The sequence below is a fragment of the Actinia tenebrosa genome, unplaced genomic scaffold, assembly GCF_029948245.1.
Source record: "Actinia tenebrosa isolate PJP-AT-01 unplaced genomic scaffold, QUT_ActTen_1.0 PGA_scaffold0__85_contigs__length_37466705, whole genome shotgun sequence".
Lineage (NCBI taxonomy): Eukaryota > Metazoa > Cnidaria > Anthozoa > Actiniaria > Actiniidae > Actinia > Actinia tenebrosa.
Genome location: NW_028292569.1, coordinates 33944992 through 33964810, shown reverse-complemented (window position 1 = coordinate 33964810; position 19819 = coordinate 33944992). Strand labels below are relative to the sequence as shown.

Sequence of the window (19819 nt, the reverse complement as noted above, 5' to 3'; positions counted from 1 at the left end):
TTTTTGATTTCTGGAAACATATATTTTTGCTACTGGTTGAGTTTCTTTGGACACTTATAGGAGGCGCAAATTCTGACGGCTTATTAAGGTCCCTAAGGACAAAACAACCGCAAAAACAGTATCTAGAATTGAACCTTAATTTGCCTAAAGCTTATAGCATTTATATTAGCGAATGTGAAAGTTTGAGTTATTGGTGTTAATAAGCAGCAAAGTTAGTGATACGATACTGTGTGGCGCATAGCTTGGCTAGACTATCCCCAAACGCGTTTCAAGGGTCGACCAAAGGTGCAATCATACCAGGTTCCTCAATCTACACCTAGAATTATCACTGTGAGAAAGGTTGGTCTAGTTGAATTATGGAAGGTTTTATTGAATTGTTTTCAAATGTGTAGAACGTCGGGTTCAGATAAAGCCCATGACTGTATTTCGTTTGTCCAGGCACATACCTTGGCACTAAAATTAGCATTGATATCGGTAACATTATGTGTTTCAGAGTGTTCTGCTTTACTTCCATGTCAATATTAAGCTCGGTCAAGGTGAACCATAATCTATATATTTTCAAAATTAAAGATAGTTCGGTTTCTTTACTAGCTGAACAGCTAAACTCGAATAAGATATAAAAACTTGTAAAATCGGCAACTACAAAACGAATTAATTAACGTCATAATGGCTACAGCTACTGAACTGAATACGCGCGAGGAAAGAAAGAAAGAAGGAAAGAAAGAAAAGAGAAAAAATTAAGCCTGTTTTACAAGAATATCGGTGTTGTAAAGACAAATTGTTACTTAAGTGTCTACAGCTTGAACGTGAGACCTTTCTCCATCTAGCATCAGAAATTCTACGTCAGCCAAATGAAAAAATATAAATATTATTGAAATGATAAATCACGATGAAGCATCGCGCCATTACTTAGTCACACTACGATGAAGCCTCTTTCTTTCTATACTCTTTTCTGTTGTCGTTTTCCTAGTCTGTAACAGCGAGCTTGGCATGCGCACAATACATACCTTCGGTCACGAAAGTTATAGTCACTAGCAAAGAAGTATTTTCGCTATAAATTCAATTTATACCAAAGGGGGAAAAAAAAATACTGCCAAAATAAAATTATTAAGTTCTATAGACAAACCTTTTCTTTAGTGCATAGGATTCTTTCGATCGTTAACAAGTGACTTGAAAACATACAATACTTTGCACTCATTATCGACTCTAATCTTGATCAAGAGGCAAATAAACGCAGGTGTAACAGTCACTCTGACCAGCATGCATTTCAATACTCGTTAGACGGGATTACCAATCTGTGTTTTTATTCCCAATCTACGGATACCAACATAAATATTTTTTTGCACTTACAATTTTTTTTTTTTTATTCTGCTGGGAATAATTTTGTATCTTCTGCGCTATCTTTAAAGTTTCCCATTAACGAGCTGCAAAACAACTACTGACACCATAAGAATAAGCAAATACTCCTTAATCGATAGGTGTTAATTTAAGTATGCTTCGTGAACAAACATGCTTTGTATGAATCGGTTCATCTGATAACAATATTTCATGATCAGCCTATTACTGACAGCCAGATAAAACAGTTTGATTACGCAAATATGCCGTATATTTTATCGCTGGCGCATGCTTCAAAAGGATTCTTTTCTTTTCTTTATTTTGGCGTTAATTTCTCTAGTTCGTGTCATTGCACTGACTATTTTATTGGGTACGAGTCAATCTGGAATGAGTAATATTAATCATAACAGCACTGACAGGAACCAATCATCAACACAGTTCTTGCCACCACGGAGTAAACATGGGTGTTGTTGACACCAGCTATAATTAGATCAAATTCATAACAAGACACTTGAAGCTGGCATTCAGTAGATGATCATTATCCACTGCACGATTCCTTAGGTTTGTTTGTAATTCAAGCACTTAGAACAACCTTCCTCCAGCTTCCTCACAATCCAAAGTAACTCAGTTTCGTATCGTGCAATTTCAGGGCCAAAATATCCTTTCCTCTGAAAAGATTTTATTCTGAAAGGAAATCTTCAAGCTGTATAACAAGCAGGCTTTCCACTACTTCAAGGTTTATATCTGTTTCTGTAAGTACATATTCTATTTATTTCTTACATATCTCATGACCATTGGATTTACATTTGAAAGCATCCCATCCACTTCTATGTTTTTTGTTGCTTCAAAGACATTCAATTTGATGCAGAATTAGGCAAAAAATTGCGGGATCCATAGAGAAACTCCATGGCCGGTTTTCTTTAACCTTCTCTGAACTGTTCAGTCTTAATCATACGATTAGGTATAATGTTGCCATAATCCAATCCAACGTTTAAGATTTAATCATAGTCTCTAGCATTGAAAAGTAGTAAGAATGCTATATCTATAAATTCAAAGAGGAGCCTTAAATTATTCAATGTTATAATCATCATAAACGTTGCGGTTGACCATCTCACAAGAATAAACTTTACTCAACGATATCAAGGTTACCAATTAACCATGTAAAGTCTCTGATTTCCTTGATACCTCCGTCCGATGTGAACGAAAGATAACTGATCAATCACAAGACTGATTGGAGAATGAAACTGATTTTTCGAATAGTAAAGGCTTATTTTCTTTAGGTTTGATCACGGCTCCAAGGATAATTTGTTTCTTGACCCGTGGCTATTTGATTTACACGATGTTTTGCTCAGCAGGATAACATGTAGTTCACTTAGGCAAATAAATATATCACGTATTTATATAAAAAAACAGTATCATTAAAAAAGATATTTTGCGGAAAAACGGCTCCAGAATAATAAAATCAATTAAGAATAACCCTAAGTTTAGATTTACTAATACTGAAAACGTAGAAAATGGTATTTTCGATGGATAAATTGCAGCATCTTGAAGCCAAGGCGTTATGATAGAAACACATGTTTAGTCCTTCCTTTTATTTAACCGAACACAGACCTTTTAAACCACTGTCGACCTCTCTTAGAAATTACTTCTTGAATATTTATCCAAGTACATTTAGCAATAAATACTTTATTTGTGGCATAATATCAATTTGTGGGTACAGAGCTGCTGGTAATAGTGGCATTAGGAGAAATCATTATCACCTCTTTATAGTTATCTATAGAGGAATATGTGTGAAGAATTTTGGCTAATAATGAGTCAACGCTGAAGTGGGTCGTTTTATCCAGCTTAATTATTACCTCTCCAAACAAGATGACCTCACGTTTTTATGATTAATAGCTTGTTCACCTTTTCTTTAGTTCGATGACTATGAGGAAAGGCCTTTTAATATGAGGGCAACTGAAACGTTTTGTTTTGCAGTGTCATTTGCAAAAAAACTATCCAAATTATTTACTCCTATTTTTAAGAGATTCGTTTCGTCCGGTCTTGTTCCGTGATTGGTATTATATTCAACGTAACCTATTTTGTTTAAGAAAAACTTGACAATAGCATTTATGTCATTGCTACGCAGATCTCAATGTCACGATCAACTTCGCTTGTTCTCTATTCTTTGTTCTCACATGACTTCATAACCGCCATCTTGGTTGAATTTAAACCAATCAACATGGCCACCGCCGTCTATCGTTATTTCACTCCCTTTGGAATGATTGAAAATCAGAAATCCACAGTTTCTGAAATATGTAAATAGAAAAATTGAAGTTTTTAATCGGATCTCCGCCCACCTTTAATCAAAATATGGCTGCAATGCCTTACGAGTAGTCAATAAAAACATTCTTTTTCTTAATCTTTTAAATAAGACTCAACACGATCGAACTTTGAAAAACACAAGTTGACACAATAAATATTATTGCAAAGAGGACGAGAACCTACAAAGCTGCTAATGGTTTGGGACAGATGCTATTATACAATATCTAAACACTTCCACTCCCCTTCATCCGTGCTTTTAGGCTATAGACATGATTTTAAGGTAGACATACTTGAATACTCACTTAAACTTCATACTTCCGAAGTGGGATTACTTATTATTCTCATGGGATTACTTGAAGTTCTGATTTTAGAAGTATTTAAGAAGGTTAACCTTTTAAGTAGCCATGAAGTTTTCATATGGACGCTAACGATAAGAACATCTGAACACTACCAGTTGGATTGCGACTTAAAAGCAACATATATTGCGTTATACAGATATTTCCTACACTGACTGGGGGAAAGCTAAAAGCCATGTCAACAGATTAAATAACTCTACCTTCAAAACTTGTCCGAATCAAAAGGCAATTGGCGTGCAGAATAAAGTGATCTTCATAGGACGTTTTGGCTGCAAACGATTGAGCCTTCATTACAGAATTTTGTGCCAACGTTTTGATACCTTTCAGCAAGGCAAAGTTATGATTTCTAAACGGAATGGAATTTCAAATGAAAATGTGGAAGTAAGAGATGATAAAGTTCGTTTATCTCGAAAAAACCTTCTGGCTATGATTGCGCTAAGCGAAAAGCTCTTAAAACGATACTTTATAAAACGATTTTTGTCTTTACTTTATGAATGCAGATGTATTCCATCACTCAGTCAAGATCCTTCTGTTATACGCTATGTTGATGGCAATTGCTTCCTAAACGTTATCGAGTACCTAAAGGCACGCAGGTCATTGGCTTGTCTATAAGGGTCAAAAGTCGCTAGTCTTTTCTGACAGCTTTATTTTCACCCACTTTCTTTAAGTGTATCAGAACACATTTGTCTTAGTCTTGGATTTCTTCTTGATTTCTTCTTGATTTCTTACAGGATCCTCAAGGACATAAGTGACAAATAGAAACCACTTCTGAAAACTTTGACTGAAAAGGATTATTTAAAAAGACGTTCTACAAACGGAAACGAAAAAAAAATGGCGTCTTCAAACGAAATGGGCAACTCTTCAACCAACTCGTCAACCTTAGGTTTAGGACCTGAGAACATCGTTGGAGCGATTTTCGTTGGATTGCTGATGCTTGCAACCTTGTTTGGTAACTTCTTGGTGTGGGCTAGCTTTATTACATTTCGAGAGCTAAGAACAAAGTGTAACTACTTCATAATAAGTTTAGCGGTTGCTGACATCATGGTTGCGTTGCTTGCTATGCCATTTTGGTTCATTTTGCAACTGGAGCCTGACTTGAAGAACTCAAAAATATTGGATCAACGATCGATGCAGTTTTGGAATTGCATTGACATTCTTTGCGGAACTGCCTCTATAATGAATCTATTAGCAGTGAGCGGTGACCGCCATCTTGCCATAACAGCACCCTATAAATACCACGAGTTCTTGACGTCATTGAGAGCGATCGTGATCATTTGCTTCGTATGGATTTACGCAGTTACTATTTCTTTGCTGAACCTTGCAAAGTTCAAAATTCCAAATAATGGCTACCATTACTTGGTGTCAACCACTAGCTTGATACTACCATTGGTGGCTATGATTATCATGTACGCACGGATTTATATGGTTGCGAGGCGACAAGCTCGCATGATCAACCTCCATCAGAATTACAAAACAGATATTAAAGCTGCGAAGACTATTGCTGTCGTGATTGGAGCATTCGTCGTATGTTGGCTTCCGTTTTTCGTAATGATTATTGGATATGCTGTTGATCAGAATTTTATCAGTGACCCTCACTTTAAGGTTCTTAGAGCCATAAAATGGATGGAATATCTGAACAGTTGTTTAAATCCTATTATCTATTGTTGTCTAAACCGTACCTACCGAGGCGCATTTAAAAGACTTTTTAAAAAGTGGCGAAAAGCTTTGTTGCGGCTGTTTTTTTCCAAATACCAAGAAGACAACGAAGATGATAATTTCAATACTACTCTTAATAAAACCCAGAAGACCCCTATATTGGGCAAGTCTAGTGAAGACTCCGGCAACAATTTGACTCATGTTAACGAAAATGGCAATCATTTAAGGAAAGAACTCTTGGAGTCCAATGCAAATGGTGTTCACAAGCAGACCCAGGTTTAAAAGTCAAATTGCATGTACTGTATTGGATGGCTCTTCAATTGGAATTGAAGCTGTGTAAAACTACTTGAGTGAGGTATCTCTAGCTACTAATAGAACATGCTGGTATATTACTTGATTGCAAAGTGTTTTGCAGTCTTAAGGTTTAAGAAATATAATATTATCAACACTGAGAGCACTACTTACATCCTTAAATTTATCATATTACAAGAAAAGCAAGCAAGGAAGCGAGGCGAGCTTGATTTTATTCTTCACATTTTACTGCGTATACTACGATTAAGTAAAAGATTAAAACGTGACTACGACAAGCTGTACTCAAGAAACTATGTACACTTAGACACACCAAAGTTATAATTATTGGTGATGAGCGGCTTTGAGATCTAATTAGCCTGCGTAGCCGGTCCTCTTTTTGGCCGGCTACGCAGGCTAAGATCTAATCGACCCAATTGATCAAGCGTCAGATATCATCACAGGAAGTAAATAACAGCTAGAATACTTAATTTGTGTGTGCGTGTGCACGGTGTACAAGGGAGGAGGGGGGGGGGGGGGGGGGTTGAAGTCGCTTTCATAAACCCTCCCCCAGTAGATTAAGATTGCCTCCCGTGGACAATCAATAGAGATTGGACTTGATAACACACAGTAAATGTATAAGTACTCAAAGTCGGTCCAACCTAATTCACTAAAGCGAATTTGCAAACGTTTCTTGAGACTTTGATATGACACTTTAGACGTTGGATGAAGTGGTCATTATTTTTAACGGCAGCACTGGATACGCTGCACGTCTTTATTTTGGTACAGGTAATATACGCATATCGAAAAATGGCGGGAAGCCATCGAGGCATGTAAAGACCTTGTAAATGCTGTCATGAGGTGCACCACTAATTTAGTTTCATAAATTGTTTATTGATTTTCATGGTAAATCAGTGAAGTAAATCGGTCAAGTGGTGAAACTCTTGCTACGGGTATACTAATTTCAGTATAAATATAATACCTTTAACGTAAGTTAGCATGTCACGAATTTTATAAAACGAAGACTCGCTTTAGTACTAAATTCCATTCCATTTCTCTTTCTTGAAATGTTAACATGTGTAGTATAATTTATTGAGATCAGGTTATATATATATATACAGTGGCGGATCCAGGGTTTTTCAAAACGGGGTCCAGATCGGGGAATAGATTGCTATGACGTCATATTGACGTCATATGATGTCAAAGTATTAATTGTTTCGTTGCTTTTACCTACTATATAAGCGCTGTTAGTTTGAATAAAAATTATAAAATTTGTCTTAATAATAATAATAATAATAATAATAATAATAATAATAATAATAACAACAACTTTATTAGACAGGGTAACACCGTTACCATAAATGATAATTTTCAGGTGGCCCTTACCTTATTCAATCGCCCAAAACAAAGGACAACCTCATCTTTCGGGGATGGAATTGCTCGAAAGCTTTTACCAGCTCTACCATTTTATTGTCATCAAAAGCTAGTTTGTTGCAAAGACTTTGATGAGCTTTCATCAGGCCAAACCAGATAGCCTATTCCCTGACATCGTTGAACGCCTATCAGTCTTAATAAGTTTCAGCTGACTGAAACTTCTCTCGCTTTCACATGAAGTAATGGGTAGAGTTAAAGCCAGTTGAAGCAATATGTGTATATTTGGGAACTGCAAACTGCTACAGGATTGAAAGGCATCAGCCAATTTATTTGGAACCTTAGAAGGATTGCCGTTTGATTGCTGTTTCCACTTTCGAATCCACATCTTATACTCTGTTGGAAACATTTGCGAATAAGGCAGATCATCATTATAGAATTTAACCGTTTCAGCAAGTTTTACTGGAAGCTCAGCATCGTCTTCTTTATTGATGCATTCACTTGGAAGAAGGAAAAGTAGGCTAAGTGTAACATCATGAGCAGGGTTATGTACAAATCGTTCCTGCAGCTCGGCAATCACATGCGAGATGAACTCATTATACAATGTAACTCGGAAATAATCTTCTGAGCTAGATACGTTATGATTGTTTCTATTCATCTGCCGTCTCACAATTCTAGGCTTCTCCAGCTGGAACTCCTCTCCATAGAAATGTTGTCCAAGCCTTGTCGTCTCCTGGAAAATCTTCTTAAACTCTGCTTCAGACTTTTCTCTCATAGTTGTTAGTGTAGATACAAGAGAATGTACTTGCCGGTATGCATATGCAACATCAATTGCTTGCATCTGCAGCTTAACTGTTAGTTCTCTCAGTAAGAAAAGGACCTGCTGGAGAATCATGATGCATAAAAGGAATGTCGATGACTCAATTTGAAACAAAAATCCATTTGCCTTTGTCACAGTTTCGCTATCCCACATCCAGTTTGTACCGAGCTCTTCATGTTGGTTTGGGTACACCATGGCCTCTAATGCTGTATGGATGGCGGGAAGCATTTCTACGAAAACAATGTAAGCATCAATGCGTAGAACCCAACGCGTTCGGCAAGCATCCTTTAGCTTCTTTGCTTTTGTTCCTTGTGGATTCTTTAATTCAAGAACTCTGTCCAAAAGACGCTGCCTCTTTGCTGAGTAGCCAAAGAACCTAGCAATTTCACCAACATACGACTCTGCGTTCTTGAATTCTTGAACTTTGCAGGCAGAAACTACAGCAAGATTTAATCGATGAGCTGCGCAGTGAAAGTAAATTGCCAGAGGGGCCTTCTCTTGTATAATTGATTTGCATCCTGACTTTGCGCCTGACATATTGAAAGCACCATCATAGCATTGACCTCTGAGATTGGCCAAAGACAAACCATTGCTTGTCAGCCATTGCAAAATAGATTTTGCCAATGTCTCACCAGTGATTCTTTCTACTTCAACGAAGTCCACAAATACTTCCTTAACGGCAGAATCAAAAACATAGCGGAGGCATAGTGACATCTGCTCTCTGTTTGAGACATCCGTTACTTCATCTGCTATTACGGTGTAGTACTTTGCTTCCTTTACTTCGTCCAGTATATCCTTCTGGATATTCTTGCCAATAACTTCAATTAGTTGATTTTGTATGGTTTTCGATGTATATTTCGCATTGCGTGGCGCATTTTCCAGGTGTTTAGCGAGCACTTGATCCGTCTCTGCCCGAAAACGAACAAGTTCAATAAAGTTACCTTCAGCTGAATGTTTATCCTCTTCTTGCTCCGTCCAGCATATTTTATCGTCGCGGTGTCCACGTAGTGCAAAGCCTTGTTTCCCACACAACATTACAATCTTTAATAATGATTGAATTACCCGTCTATTTTTTCAATTGTTTTCTGGGCTTCGCTGTCTAAGATGTTGTTGATTGCTTGCGAAGGGTTTTTGTAACGAGAAAGAAATTCAGCCATTTTCGCCATAGAAGTTAAATGGTAATCTTGTGTTGCATGGCCGTTCATCTTTTCGCATATGTTATTCCATTGTTTATAAGGTTTATTCACAAAGCAACCAGCACCACGTGCTTTTACTTGCTCTGGAGCAAACATTGCGCAAGCACGACAGAATACACCGTCAATGTGAGAACTATAGTGAACTCAAGGGTGTTTTAACAGCCAAGACGGTTGAAACTGCCGTAAAGTGGATGACGTGTTACAAAGCCGTGTACGCGGGTAAGACGATACATTGGGATCAGGCTCTTTGGTAAGAATGTTGTATAAATCGTCTCTACTGATGCTTCGAATGTCAGTATGTGACTCAAAGAGCAAACCAATATCATACGATTTACAAGGCAACGAAATACTACTGACTTCCTCGTCCATGGAAATCTCCCCACTAGGATCTATAAACAGTATAGAATGTGAAAATACTTTCAAAATGGGGACATTTAATACTTTTAAACGACACTTGAATACAATAAATATTAAATCTGACAAATTGATAAAGCGTAGACTCTGGAAATTATACATTTTTTTCTTTATTGCGCTCATACCTAACTAAGTGCTAACTCTAAAATTTAAGAGTCAAAGTGCTCCAAATAATTACAGCAAAGTGTGTGGTTACATTATTTTTTAACTAATTTGTTAGGATTGCACAAGAGTTGCTCCAAGTCTTTCTTGCTCTTTACTCCCGAACGACGAACGACGTTTTTCCGAAAAGTTATCGTTATTCCGAAGAGATTTCCAATCGGAATAACGGTTCATTGTTCGGTAATTTCGCCATCCGTGATCGCGCCGCTCTAGAGTAAGCAGCGCGAGAGACTTGGAGCAAGTCACTGTCTAGGATTGCACTTACTGTCCTGATCTGATGATGGTGTCGTTACATTTTTCTTAAAACTTGCATTTGTTTCTTCATCTATAATTAAATGTTTGAATGTGAAAATTCAGCGAATCATGCTGGTGTGCATGATAAATTCAAAATCTTTGGGAGTATAATTCTATAATAGACCTATTTACTAGAGATAATTCATGTACCGTAAATGATCTATTAGACGCCCACTGTCTAATAAACGCCCCTCTCTAAAGTAACAAACGCCTCTTATCTATTAAACGCCCACGGCACCCTTCGTATACGAAAATTTAATAGGCGTCTAATAGATCATTTACGGTAATGATTATGCAGCACCCCAATTGCAATTGCATTCTTAATGTAAAACTTATTATAAAACAACAAAGTTAACACAACACTCTAAACGACATCCTTTGTGATTATAAAACAAAGTTTAAAAACTAGTACTAACGATGTTTTTTCATCTCTAGCTGTCATTAAGTAAACGATAACCGGATGTATATGTTTACTCGCTGTCACTTAAAATCTCTGTATCACAGTCACTTGACTCATTGTCTGACGGCTCCCACTCATCTGTGTCTTCGAAGCGTATAAACACGTCTCCACCTTCCACTAATTGATTTCGCGGATTTATTATCTCCTCTTTTCCTGGTAGGGAAATCGTCATGCCATCGTACAATACGGTTCCAATTTCATCCGGCCTTCCAAGAAATGGCCGAATAATTGGGTGAACCAAGCCTGGTATATGTGTTTCTCCAGTCATGAAATGCTCCACAATTTTAACAGTTATCAGATATCTTAGATTATAAATGTCAGTTTCAGGATTGTCCTTGTTAAGTGTGAGCTCCACGAGAAGAGATTCGAAGTGCTGTTTGCAAATATACCGATGGTTGATAAATAAGCTCAACATCTCAGCCATCACGAGTCCTTTTGGCGGCAAGCTTTACTCAGGACAATATTCTTGTTGATGAATAAGATGAAAATACAAATAATATTGTCAATCTTTGTTTACCTTCGCTTTTTTTCTTGAAAAATGATGTGATTGCTTGAAGTTTTTCGTTGGATTTTCGCTTGCTCATCTGATTACATTGATTAATTTAATTTTCGGGAATTCCAATATGGTGGTTCAGTTCTGACAAGACTGTAAGTAGACTACGCATGCGCGCTGTATTTCAACACAGGTAGTCCAAACAGTTGGTCGGGGATCGGGCCGGAAAGGCGATGGCTCGAACTGTTTGGAGTACTCGAGCTACCAGTGCGACGCCAAAAACAAGCTATAACTACAGGATACAACCCAAAACTTCTGTAATCTTTTTAATAAAAATTTACAAAATATTTTTTCCTTGATATCCAAAAATTCAAACCAAAAAAAAAAAAAAAAAAAAACTTGAAAAAAAAAACGGGTGCAGCGGACCCCGTCGCACTACCCCTGGATCCGCCACTGATATATATATATATATATATACTGGTAAAAATTAAAATAAAATCTCAAGACACAGTTAAAACTATAAAAACCTCTCATTATAATCACTCAACTCTCAAAAGTTATTCGCCTTTTCCGGCCTAAAAGGAAGACTGGTAACGACTGCCTCGCAAATAAGATTGTTGGAATGCATTTTAAACTATTAGATCGAAAAGTTCCGCCCTCGCTTCCCCAGATTCAGCTGCGGAACATGATGTATGCGAATTATGATCCATTTATTTTGCTTTATCATTTTTGCTTTTGTCTTTATATATTTCCTCCTTTTCCTCCTACTTTTCATTCAGTCATACAATCATTTTCCTATCATTGCCGCCTTAATCATCCACAACGGATCGAATACCGACACGTATTGGAATAACTAACCGCTGATTGAAATCCCCATATTTCTTTTTGGCTTTCGGTTTTGCGTATCAACTCACACGGCTTACACGATGTGAGGTCAAGTTCATGTCGAAGAATACAACACGAGACGCTGATAAACTAAGAAGTTATCTTTAACCCTCGTCTGCTATTGATAGGACAACCAATGTCAGTGAAAAATCATTTAACTTCAGATAGGATATCGGGACACTTTATCTGGAGATTCGCAGGCAGCACGCTTGCGTAAACCTTTGTCCTCTACCGGCACTGTGAATAAAGATACCTCGTGATCGCACGTTTAAAACTTTAGGTAGTATAGCTTTCCTGAATCTCTGGGGCAAGATAGTCATTGTTTAGTTTAATTAGTCCAGTGTTCTGTGGTTTCCTCAATCACTGTCATTAGGCTTGTACAAAATGCATAGTATAACGTTAGGCACTAATTATTTGGTATTGTAATTGATAGTCAGTCGGATTAGTAGTTACAAAGTCAGCAATGGTGAGAATGTCAACTATTCACACTTATTAAAGCCTGCTCAATATGATGAGCTAATAGTTTTTTAACTGGGAGGTCGGAACAGCTTGACTTCGACGATTTAAAGGTACATGTCCGCCTAATTCATTCATTAGATTATATTTTGCCGTTTAAATTAAACAGCAGCTGGGCCAGGGAAACGGGCGTGGCTTAGCAGATAGGAGGATCGCAAAGTTAAAGTCAAACACTGAAATAGTTTAGCCTAGAATATCACTTCGAAAGATCGATTTCAGGACGCCTCGGGGCAGTTTATTCAAAGCAACGACAATCTCGATTTCCCTGTAGATAAGCATGCAATTAATCTTAATTCTGAACTACGTCAAACATTGAAGTTACATGATGAATTTTATGCTAATTATGCTACCTTCAAATATTATTTCAAAGTAATCTCAGCATATTTAGGCAAATAACACTTGAAGAGAGTCAAGTTCTGTATTCGGATGTTATGATAGATATCAGTCTGGATTATATTAAGGTTATCTCTCGTTAATCTGTAGTACTTGAATGTCTTCATTTGTTCCTGACTGAAGTCAAGTGTAGGTGCTTCAGTGCCCTGAATAAGCGTTACTCAAGTGCTGATTACAACATTTAAAATTTCGTAAAACAATCCTCACGCCTTTTCAGTCAAAACTATAGCTCAGGTCTAAACTATAGGCTCAAGTCTAAAATAGTACTAAATAATTTTTAAAACCGGTGCACCACGCCAAAGTAATGCTTTCTGTGTTCATTACATTTTTGAGGGGGAAGGGGGTGGGGGGAAAGAGGGGGTTGTCAGCGCCCGAAGCTGTATTGAAAGTACTGAGTGTGTCATTCGATCTAGCCAAGTAAACTGGTATCAAAGTAGACAAGCAAGTCTTTTTTGCATGCACCTCATATCTTTGGCCATTTTAAAAGTCAAGTAACCTTAATCGGAGTTATATTGGATCTATATTGATAATAACTCAGTGATAAATAACGTTTGAGTACTATCAACTTAACACACACCTGTTATGACGGAATAGTTTTCCATGGACATATATATATACTTCACCGGTTATTACAACACAAAGCGCAAACGTATGACCCCGTGTATTCGCATAATTCTATGCACGGGTTTCGTACGTCAAACCGACACATTTCGATGCGAAGCTGGCTGGTGTTTAGTTGTTCTAGCGCTTTCGCACCAGTTGGCGACACTTTTTCACTCACACACACTATCGCTACATTTGACCTCAGTTTTATTTTCATGTAGCATTTCAAAAGTAAAAAATAAGGATAAGATAGTGATGACATTGTATTTGAACAGCTAGGGGAGCCATGTTTCTGGAACATTTTCAATGAGGCCCTGTGTATTGCTAAGGGTTGGACTGATTTTTTTTAGTGTAATTTCTTTCTTCTATTCTCGGTTTTCACTCACGTGACCAAATCCTTGACAACCGTTGCTATCCGCCATAGTGGTGTACAAACAAACACTTGAAGTGCTCGTAGTATGAAGTAAAGTTAATAATAATAATAATAGTTAAGATGGTTCTGTGCTTATTTGTGGATTGCCACTTAAGAAGTGGTCGAGATAAAGATGTTTCCTTCTTCAGAGTGCCAGTAATTGATAGAAATCACGGTGAAGAGGCAGAAGAGCTTTCAATAAAGCGTCGAACGAAGTGGATCGCGGCTATAAGCAGAGATGACTTGACGGAACAAATCCTTAAAAACGACCGTGTTTGTAGCCGTCATTTTATCTCCGGACGTCCAGCAAAACCGTGGGATAAATATAATGCTGATTGGGTGCCTACACTCAACCTTGGGCACACGAAAACTAACAACAAAGACAAGGGGAAAATAGTCTAGGAACGAGCAGAGAGAGCCAAAGCTAGAAGAAAGAAGAAGCTTGAAGACGCGAAAGGGACGATCGAAGAGAAAAGACTTCGGTTGAATGATAAAGGGACTGAAGTCTCTAATATCTCTTTTGCATCTTCGACAACAGAAGAAATTGATGTGTCGTTCGCGGAACAAAACATTGATGAAAACGAAAAATCATCGCAGACTGAGGTCAAAAGCTTTGCCGAGATGAGCACTCAGACCGAAGGGTTGGCACGTACGCCTAAGATTAAGTCTTATGATGCCTCTTCACAGACAGACGAGTTTGATTATTAATTTAAGTCAAACGAGAAAGTCACCGATTTTAACGAAGATTATTTTAGAAATAGCGATGATAAAGTACTATTTTATACTGGCCTTCCCTCTTATGAAATCCTGAACTTTGTGTTTGAACTCGTGTCACCGTTTGCCTCCCGTCGCTCCCAAACCCTTAGTCCTTTTCAAGAATATGTAATGGTCTTGATAAAGTTAAGATTGGATGTACCATATCAAGACCTTGCTTATAGGTTCAACATCTCAGTGCCCACAGTATCTAGAACATTTCATTCTTGGTTGACAACTAAGGACATACGATTATCTCCATTTATCCACTGGCCAGACCGTGAAAGCTTGATACGATCAATGCCACAATGTTTTAAGTTCAGCTTTGGAACTAAAACGACCGTAATAATTGACTGTTTCGAGATTTTTATCGAGAAACCTACAAATTTACTTGCTAGAGCACAAACATTTAGCTCCTACAAACATCACAACACCATCAAAGTCTTGATTGGAATAACTCCACAAGGCACAATTTCATTTGTTTCTGAGGCATGGGGTGGTAGAACCTCAGATAAGTTTTTGACAGAGAACTGTGGGATTTTAAGCAAGTTGGTTCCTGGTGACATGGTGATGGCTGATCGGGGCTTCACGATACATGAGAGTGTGGCATTCAGGAGGGCAAAATTGGTAATTCCAGCTTTCACCAAAGGCAAAGAGCAGCTTGACCCTGTTGATGTTGAAACCACAAGGGGAATTGCCAATGTTCGCATCCATGTGGAAAGAGTCATTGGTCTTTTGCGCAGCAAGTATACAATGTTACAGGGAACACTGCCAACTGATTTTTTAATGAGCAATCCTCATGGACCTACTGAAGATAGAATTCCAGCACTCGATCGAATCATAAAAGTTTGCTCTGCTCTGGTTAATTTATGCCCTGCTATAGTACCATTTGACTAGGCAATTTCAGTTATTTTCATGTGGAATGAAGCTAGTTGGGGTCACTCAGGCAGTGATGAGCAATCAGAATTTATTTTTAAAAAAAATGCATTCAATTTTTGTCATAGACTCCCTTCAATGATGAGCATCATGCTCTTGGAGTTAATCCTGACAAAAATATGTTTTAATTAAAAAAAAGATCCAAGCTTAAGGCACTTCCACAAACTTACATTCCACAATTATTGAGAATGCATTGTTTTCTTTTTACTCTTAAAAATTGTCCCCCTTTTAGTGCCTGCACTGCTGACAGAAACAATTCATAAAAATAACAAGACATAATTATTTGATATTACCCACAGTGGAGGGGGCTATGCTGTATTTATTGTAAATGGATTATTACAGGGACTTGCAGTTTTTAAATCAAAATTCAAATTAAATGGTTATGTACAGCCTCCATTTGTAGATTTCAGCAGAGTTTTCATTTCAGTTTCTCTCTACATGGTTTACTTACAAACTGCATTTTTTTCTACTTTCTCCTTCATTATTGTAGTTCTGATGTACTTCCTGACAGCATTTTCAGTCAAATGCTAATAAAATAGTTTCACTTTAAAAAATTTTAAATATGAAATATAGCAATTGTTTCATTGATTGTTGATGTGATATTAGCAATGCTGAGTTCTTCCTTCGATCTTGAATAAATTGATTTCAAGCTAAGTGTCCATCATCAGGAATGCACTCAGTAATAAGAATGTTACATTGAACCATTCCACCATTGATGGTGGCTGACTAATAAGCTTATCACAGGTTGAAAAATGACTCGGCTGATTGCTAATAAAATTTTCATAAGATTTTACAGTTTCCAATTATTAATCACACCATTGCATAATAATTATCATTGAGTGAATAATAAATAATCTTATATCTCAACTAAAATAAACAATAACATGTTATTATATTTTAAGCATTTTTAGGTGATGACTTGATCACCCTTAGGGAGTGTTCATATTTTATCTAGAGGGGGTTTTATGAATTTTTTATTTTTCCCTTCAAAAGATGTCAATCAATCAAGGTAAAGTTATTTTATTCCTGGGGAAATTTTTGTTACCCCCTCCCAAAAAATCATTTATGGGAAAAATGGTACCCCCCCTCAAAATCCTCATATTCCCCCCTCTAGAAAAAATTTGAATACTCCTTTAGATCCTAGTGGTAGGGTACTCTTCCATTATATTTTGATAATAATAAACTTGTATACACTATTACACTTCTGGTTAATATTATTTTAAATGTAAAATTTATACCAGTTTATAAAAGCTGTACAACTCTATGGAAATGGGGTGATCACTCCAGTTTTTAAACATCTTGATAAGTGTGGCCGCATTTGTGGTATATGAAATTTGGCTGTACCAGGGTTGAGACCATGCACAATACATGTCGCAAATGTGACAGAGAAAACACCACAATCACTGCCGTTTCTTTGTTGCTGGACTGGTACAATATCTATTCTTACAAATTTGTCTGCCATTAAATCTTTCACTTGTTGTTCTACTTCATCTACAATGACGTCATGAAATAAACTGTCATACAAGTTTACTATGCCAGGTGAACAGCCTACAGAACTCGTACATACCCAATGCTGATTTCCTGTATGAAGAATTTGCACAAATTCGCTTGATAACACATCAAAGTTCCTTACTGGTCCCAAGGTGGTTCTTTGAAAACCATCAATCATTGAATTTACCTGTTTCAGGACAATGTGGGCTTGTTGAATGATGGTGCAGTCTAGCCATCCAGTTGGGGATTCAATGGTATCATAGTCAGCCTGGGTTAAATTTCCCAAAGAGGCTGTCTTATCAGTGTTTCCCTGAGTAACATTAGTTATCTCTACAGCATCATCACTGTCAGATGGATCATCAAATAGGTCATCATCACTGATGTCAGATAGATCATAAACACTGTTATCATCATCACTGCAAGTAAGATCTTGTGGACTCAAAGAAGTACAAGTGGTAGATTGTTTGGAAGAAGTTGATGTAGAACCATTACATTCAACTTGTGGTGTGGTGGTGGCATGGGATGCTTTAGGTTTATTTTCTTTGTGGGGCTTTCCTTTGCAGTTGTTGCAAATCCATGTACTCTTGCTGTTGTTTGGCATCCTTTTATAATTAAGGCAGTCTAAATGAAAGAATTTTCCATTTTGACAGTCTTTACTGTGACATTCAAGAAGCCTTTGATCTAATCTTGGCTTGGACTTACGAATGCAGATGCTATCCAGGCTGAGTGCTTTGTTACATGTATCCTGCTATGCTGCATTCCTGGTTTTTGCACTTCTTTTGAATTCTGGCAGCAGACGACAGGTAGGACAATACCAAATCCTCAGGACTTGATCACTTATTCCCAGACATGACGAATGAAACTTTATAAAAGGGCACTTGGGGTTGGAGCAGGTGATGGTTTCCTCTTCAGTAGCTTTTCTGCAATAACAAATAGAATTGTCATTGCAAACTACTGAAACTTGTGTTAGACTTGGCATGTGGCATTTTCTTGTGTACCATCGACCCAAAACTTCTGGGAGAATGCAAATCCTCCAAAACTTGGTCAGCTTTGGTTGTAGTGATTCCCACAGGATGTAATCAGGATATATCCTTTCATGATAAAACACTGGTTGATTACTAGCATTGAAGGCAAAGACAACAAAGTCACAGTACTTCATCTTAGTTATATTCAGCTGCTGCTGGACTTGGAAATAGTACTGGTGGTTTCTCTTCATCCTGAATTGACCATTTACCTTTTCAAGACAGGAGGTCTTCTTTGAAATGTAGGAATTAAAATCACCATTTTCAATTCCATAGGGACATTTAACCTCCCCACAACCATCACCACAACAGGAACAAGAAGGCATGAAGTCAGGAGTGGCATGCAACCAGGGATGTTCTTTATCCACAATAATTCCACAATACCCAACTTGAAAGTCTTTGTGAATCTGCTTCATAAGAGAAACATATGCCTCAACAGCAGATGCCTCATGTTTCTTGCCATGGGTAACAGCTTTCGAGGTGACTTTAAACAAGTGGGGGTAGCAGAGAGACTTTATCAAAGACTGTGAAGGCTGCATCGCATTACTGTGTGCCACAGACCAACTGACTGAAGCACCAATGCGGCCAGCCCGATGTCGGTAGAAGAGGTTACCCTTGGATTGCTTTCTTGTGTCTGCTTCAATGGCATGTAGTGCTCTATCATCAAGGTTTAAGTTGACTTCGAAACATTTTTTTAGCAGGTCTGGATAGCTGAGGTTGAGGTAACCAGGGTCATATAAATCTGGTATTGTAGCAACATGTTGGCTTCTTGATATAAATCTATCACAATAAGGTTTAAATAGACTTAGGATGACTGGTTTTGCATTCAAACCATTCAACTTTTCCAGCTGAGCGTTCATTTCATCCTCATTTGGTGGTCTTAAAACGTTCGATGTTTTGCAAGGCCTTGCTTGAGCGCTGGATTCTGACTGTTTCTCCCCCACACAGGCATCTATCTTAAAGTCCAACTCAGCTTTTAGCTTCTTAGATGATTTAAAATTGATATCCCGAGCTCTAGCGTAGGGAACTTCATTCACGTAGGTCGGCAAAAGCCACGTGCATTTGACTTGGGTACATGCTAGTTTTCCGTTGATTCTTGTCCATGCTTGGATATAAAAAAGCACGCTTGCAACATGGGAACACGTTTCCGCTAAACCTGCCTTACATCCCATGCAGTGGGCCGAAATAACAGTTCCTTCTTCACTTGAAATAATCCAAATGGGGATCGGAGGGTCATTCATACGCTGGGAATGTCGCACCTTTGCTAAGACCACGTACTTTCCCGCGATAACCTTCCCTTGTACGCTGGTGATAAATCCAGAAACCATCTGATTATACGCTTCCAAACTCTTAAAGGCTTTGAACTGCTTAGCTGTATAAAAGCTGGTATCCAAAACCAAATAGGATAATAGATCCGTAGCTTCGATAGGAGGTAAACATTCCGGATCCAACTTCGCATTCCACAGCGTAGCCGGGTCGATACCAATCACTGAAATTTTCTCTACATAACGACGTTTTACACGACTTTCTAGCTTTTTAGAGTATTCCGATAACAGAGGAACAAGAGGGCAATCTTTTTCATCGGGTTTTTCTAATATTGCTTGAGCAGATTCGTCAGATTCCTCGCTACAACTTTCAAACATACTAAAACCTAAGCCA

General features: G+C 37.8%; 2 protein-coding genes and 2 pseudogenes across 12 annotated transcripts in view; 2 read left to right on the top strand and 2 right to left on the bottom strand.

Moving 5' to 3' along the window:
• Positions 1-19819, top strand: part of LOC116307366 (histamine H2 receptor) — a 159794-nt gene that overhangs the window by 122531 nt on the left and 17444 nt on the right. For 7 of the 11 annotated variants that reach the window (XM_089024781.1, XM_031717574.2, XM_089024773.1 and 4 more), the window contains 2 exons: positions 1985-2087; positions 4727-6477. The exons of 2 other annotated variants lie outside the window; for them this stretch is intronic. In XM_089024781.1, coding sequence (XP_088880907.1) covers positions 4827-5933 — 1107 coding nt within the window. In that variant the 5' untranslated portion in view covers positions 1985-2087; positions 4727-4826 and the 3' untranslated portion in view covers positions 5934-6477. Of the gene's footprint in view, positions 1-1984; positions 2088-4726; positions 6478-19819 lie in introns of those variants that run through there. 2 more of the 11 variants (XM_031717579.2, XM_089024786.1) reach the window with 1 other exon arrangement.
• On the bottom strand, positions 7456-9165 carry LOC148914146 (52 kDa repressor of the inhibitor of the protein kinase-like). The gene has a single exon (XM_089026484.1). It carries the CDS (start codon positions 9163-9165, stop codon positions 7456-7458), a length of 1710 nt encoding a protein of 569 aa, XP_088882610.1.
• LOC148914145 (uncharacterized) lies at positions 13517-16846 on the top strand (annotated as a pseudogene).
• On the bottom strand, positions 16909-19803 carry LOC148914144 (uncharacterized; annotated as a pseudogene).

Coding starts and splice junctions, on each gene's coding strand:
- LOC148914146 (XM_089026484.1), bottom strand. CDS start 9,165: ATGTTGTGTGGGAAACAAGGCTTTGCACTACGTGGACACCGCGACGAT.